General features: G+C 46.7%; 1 protein-coding gene across 3 annotated transcripts in view; it reads left to right on the top strand.

Moving 5' to 3' along the window:
* The first annotated feature begins 4,465 nt into the window (after window positions 1-4,465).
* TSPAN33 (tetraspanin 33) overlaps window positions 4,466-4,981 on the top strand; it is an 18,407-nt gene continuing 17,891 nt past the window's right edge. The window contains exon 1 of one of the 3 annotated variants that reach the window (XM_040644019.1): window positions 4,466-4,752. In XM_040644019.1, coding sequence (XP_040499953.1) covers window positions 4,651-4,752 — 102 coding nt within the window. In that variant the 5' untranslated portion in view covers window positions 4,466-4,650. The remainder of the gene's footprint in view (window positions 4,753-4,981) is intronic. The other 2 variants (XM_040644018.1, XM_040644017.1) reach the window with 2 other exon arrangements.

Genomic DNA, 4,981 nt, shown 5'->3' with positions numbered 1-4,981 from the left:
AGAGAGAGAGAGCACAGGTGGGAGGGGCAGAGGGAGAGGGAGAGAGAATCTCAAGTAGATTCTGCACTGAGCACAGAGCCCAACAGGACCTCACCACAAAACCTGAGATCGGGTCCTAAGCCAAAGCCAAGAGTCAGTCACTTAACTGACCCAGGTGCCCATGATCTCAGATTTTATTTTATTTTTTGTTTTTAAAGATTTTTATTTATTTATTTGACAGAGAGAGAGACAGCCAGGGAGAGAGGGAACACAAGCAGGGGGAGTGGGAGAGGAAGAAGCAGGTTCCCAGTGGAGCAGGGAGCCTGATGCGGGGCTTGATCCCAGGACCCTGGGATCAGGCCCTGGGCCGAAGGCAGGCGCTTAACGACTGAACCACCCAGGCGCCCCTGATCTCAGATTTTAAAAGAGCATGTGCAACAGGAGAAAGAAGGGCACGTAAATAGAAGAACGATGCGTTTTATAGGAATGTTACATATCAATAAAAAATTAAAATAACAAGAAAAAAATTTAAAGCACTAAATAGATTTGCCTCCCAATTCTCCTAGACTCACAGCAGCGAATTCTTTTACAATCCTAGATTCCACAGATGGGCTTTTCAACTGTATATTTCAAATCATCACTGAATCACTTACTTGCCTTTTTGCAGTTCCCAGCATTTGCAGTTCTCAGGGTGGGCTCTCCAGGCTACCACATGCTTTTTTAAGGAAGTCACCAGCCTGGCTAACTGGGACACCACATAGACATCAGCCACCCCAGCTGGGCTTTCCCAGCCGCTTCTCTGAACCGCCTTCCTTCCAGTCTCCTGCCCTGCTCTATTTCAAGCTCCTCCTTCCCAAAGCTCCTGATCCACATCTTCTTTCCTCCTTGGCACCCTTCCTTCCTTCACACACCCTCTTGCCAACATTAGCTCCAGCCACGTGACTGGTTTTTGGTTGTTTTTGTTTTTTTTTTTTTTTGCTTTACAGAAATATTGTTCAAATATTTTAATTCTGTTCATAATCACATAAATAATATAAAATACAATTTTAAAGTTAGAAACTGCTACACATCCTACCACATCAGTGCAAATAATTTTACTTTTACATCTTCTTTGGTTTGTCTCTGTTGATATTTACACATATGTCATACTGTGAATAAGCTGTTAAGGATTTTTCACTTACATTGTTAAAATGTCGATTTTATTACATAATCTTTGTGATTTCAATTTTAGTGGCTGCATCATATGGTCCAAGTGATTCAAATGCCTTCCAAGGACCTGAAATAAGTCAAAGCCCTTTCCTGGTTACCAGATACTTTATATACTTTTTTCTACAATCTGCTTTTTTTGCACTTTCTATAGCATGGACCTTTTCTCAAGTCACTATCTATATTTTCTACATTATTTTAAATGGCTGCATCGCATGTAATAATAGGGATGTAATGTTTTTAATTTAATGCTTTGAAGACTTAATATACTCCATGCTTCAAAAATGGCACAGGAAAAACAAAATAGCACACAGTGGAAAGTCTATTTCTTCACATCTTGGTTCTCAACCACTCCAGAACATAACCTCCTTTCTCAGTATCTTTTGTATCTTTCCAGAGTTTATTTAGGTAGATGCAAGCAAATACAAATGTCATTTCTTATTTTTGTCTTTTTTTATCAGAATGTCATATATAACATACACTGTTCCTCACTTTGCTTTTTTCACTTAGTAATTTGTCTTGGAGATTGCTCTCGGTACATGTAGAGTTTCCTCATTCTCTGTTGTACAGCTGCATCCTTTCCCACTATGTAAGCGCCATCCTGGACTTCCATCTTGTCCATCCTTGGTGGACACTGTGGTCATCCATGGATTCCTAATCCCATCTCTACCCATTAACTCCAAAACTTTGTCCCATCCATTAACAACCTCAATCCCTTCTTACTGGCTTGTTTTGCCTGTACATGTCAGACCTCTTGAATGCTGAAAGAGAACTTTCCCTTCATTCTAAGGTCCCTCAAAGCTCCCATAACCTTCAAATTTCTAGATTGAGGTGTCCACAGTCTTCATTCACAGCTTCCACTTCACCCCCATTCCCTCCTTGACCCCTTGTGATCTGCCTTCCTCTTCCTGTCTGTGCTAACTGATCTCCAAACTGTCATCTACTAGAAACATTCAGCACCTTGGTCTTTTTCTCAGTTCTCACCTCTCTAACATCTGAAGAAGGGTGCCCACCCTTGGTTACTCATTCACTCCTAACTTCTTGTAAAACGGCTTCTGCTCACCCTACCCTTTTTATTCTAAAATGGATCTCCAAGCAGTCATCCATTAATACCCCATCTCCCAGCAACCTGGTCTCAATCACTTCTTTGAACCCTATCCCTAGAGCTCCTGTCAACCCTACCGCCCCACCATAGCTAGCTCTAAAGAGTCTGTCTTCCCAATGGCTTCACGACTACCCTTTCCTATCAACTCTGTCCATCACCTCTAAATCAGTTCCTAACTTCTGATTATCTAGACTTTTAATAATGGTTTCCTAACAAACCTTCCTCTCTGCAGCCTCTTTCCTACTCTAAATGAGAATGAAATACAAAAAACGAAAAAGCAGATCTTACATCATTCCCTTCTTTAAAACTTTTCTTTCAGGGGGTGCCAGGCTGGCTCAGTCGGTAGAGCATGTGACTCTTGATCTCAGGGTTGCAAGTTCAAACCCCAAATTGGGTGTAGAGATTACTTAAAATCTTAAATAAATAAAAAAAAAACCCAACCTTTTATTTCCAAACCAATGAAGCACTAACTCACCAATCTGGCATTCAAGCCCGTCCATGATTTTAACTCAATTCAATGTGTATTGGCATCAGTCAGTGTTATCTTCCACTGCTATACTAAGCATACCCAATGCTCTGGCCAAACCAGTCTGGTTATTCTTCACTAAACACACACTGTGTTTTTACGCCTCCAGGCTGTGCTTCACCCTTTTGTCCACCTGGATTACCCTCCCCCTTCATCTCTTCTATTCTAAGTCTCTTCCTCCCTTAATTTCACTTGCTATGATATCTTCAATAATTCTCCACCAAGTAAATGTGCTGTAGTTATTTGTGCAGTTGTCATACTTCCCTACTGGATTCTAAATTCTGCTCAGACAAAATACTGCCTTGAGTGAACGCTTCAATGTGCCAGCCTGTGCTAAGTGATTTGCATACATTATCTTGTTTAATCCGTACACCAACGTTGTAGGACGGGACTCTCCCCATTTAACATTGAAGAAACTGAGGCTTGGGGGCATCAAGTAGCTTGCCCAGGTCATGCAACTGAGGAGGGTGGACTCTTTCTTAGTCTATTTAAGCTGCTATAAGAAAAATGCCATAGCTTGGGTAGCTTATGAACAACAGAAACTTATTTCTCACAATTCTGAATGCAGGGAAGTCCAAGATCAAGGCTCCTGCAGATTCGGTGTCTGGTGAAAGCCACTTCCTGGTTCTTAGGCGGCTGTCTTTTCCCTGTGTCCTCACATGGTGAACGGGGTGAGGAAGCTCTCTGGGATCTTTTTTATAAGGACACTAATCCCATTCATGAGGACTCCATTCTCATGACCTAAGCACCTCCCAAAGGCCTCCTCTCCTAATACCATCACGGGGAGGGGGTGGTTGTGTGTGTTAAGAATATGAATGGGGGGGAGGGTACAAACCTTCAATCTGTAACATTCGTGTTTGTATTACTTATGGTAGCCAGCACAATGCCCACTACCTACACTGCACTCAGCCTGTTTGTGTCAGATCAACATGTTAAAAACAGTGTCTGTCTATAGACCAAGATTCTAAGGAAATAGGAAGGGGGATGTTGAAACAGTAACGAATTGGGATGGCAGGATTGTTGGTGATGCTTCCGAATTTCCACTAGTGGGTTACAGAGCTTCTGAAATAAGCATTTAAAATATATAGTTACTAAACGGGATTGCCGCTACTCTTAAATATTTTCTAATTGTTACACGTAGGTTAGTTTTGCCTCCCTGATGTTATCGCCATTCCCGCAGGGATTCTCTCTATTCCCTTGTATCCCCAGAGCTTTCGGCGCATTGCTGAACACACGACGTACGTACTTGTTGATTTTACTGTATGTGTGTTTGCATATGTGTGCAGCAACCGGGTAGAGGACATGGGTGTGTGATGCAGTGTGCATTCCATCTCATCCCCTTTCCCTTGAGCAGCTGCTGCCTGGATGCTTCCCTTCTCGGGGGAGGCGGCAGAACCACTGACCCTTTAACAAGTTGTCCCTCACAGAACAGGTGTCTCCCCCGCCTTTCGGAGGAGAGGGATGGCTGGACACTTAGTGACATCAGCGACCGACCAATGAGAAGTCAGGCTTCGGCAGCCGCGCCAATGGGCGGCCAGGGGCGGGCCCGGTTTCCTGGGAGCCGGGCGGGCCAGGCTGGTCCTCCCGCCGCCGCGGAGTCTCCGCCGCTCACGCTGCCTGCCGCCGCTGCCGCGACTCCCGGCGGCTCCGGTGGCGGCGCCGTTCCCCTGCCCGCGCTCCTCCCGGACGCACGGCTCGGGCACTTCCCACCGCGGCGCAGCTCCCCCGCCTCCCGGGCTCCCGCGGTGGCGCGGCTCATGCCCCCAGTGGTAGGGCGCGCAGGTGGGCCGGCCGCCGCTGGGAGATAGGCCCCCGGGGGGACGGCGGTGGGAGCATGGCCCGGAGACCCGGGGCGCCGGCCGCCTATGGGGAGGAGTTCACCTTCGTCAGTCCGCTGGTGAAATACCTGCTCTTCTTCTTCAACATGCTCTTCTGGGTGAGTCGTGGGGGCTTGGGGACACCTGGGCTGCAGGGCACCCCTCGAGGGTACAGTGGGCTGCCCACGGCTGAGGAGGGGGCGTCCCGGGATGCCAGGTTCCAGGCGAGCGTCGTGAACGACACTGCTTAGTTTTCTGGGCTGATGACACTTTGGGGGTAATTTGTCCTGGGGAGGGACACCATACTGGCGCCGCGTCCGGAGGGGATGTTGGGGGGGGGGGGGGGGG

This window comes from Ursus maritimus, unplaced genomic scaffold, assembly GCF_017311325.1.
Source record: "Ursus maritimus isolate PB19 unplaced genomic scaffold, ASM1731132v1 scaffold_3, whole genome shotgun sequence".
NCBI classification, from domain to species: domain Eukaryota; kingdom Metazoa; phylum Chordata; class Mammalia; order Carnivora; family Ursidae; genus Ursus; species Ursus maritimus.
This window is presented reverse-complemented; position numbering and strand designations above follow the sequence as displayed.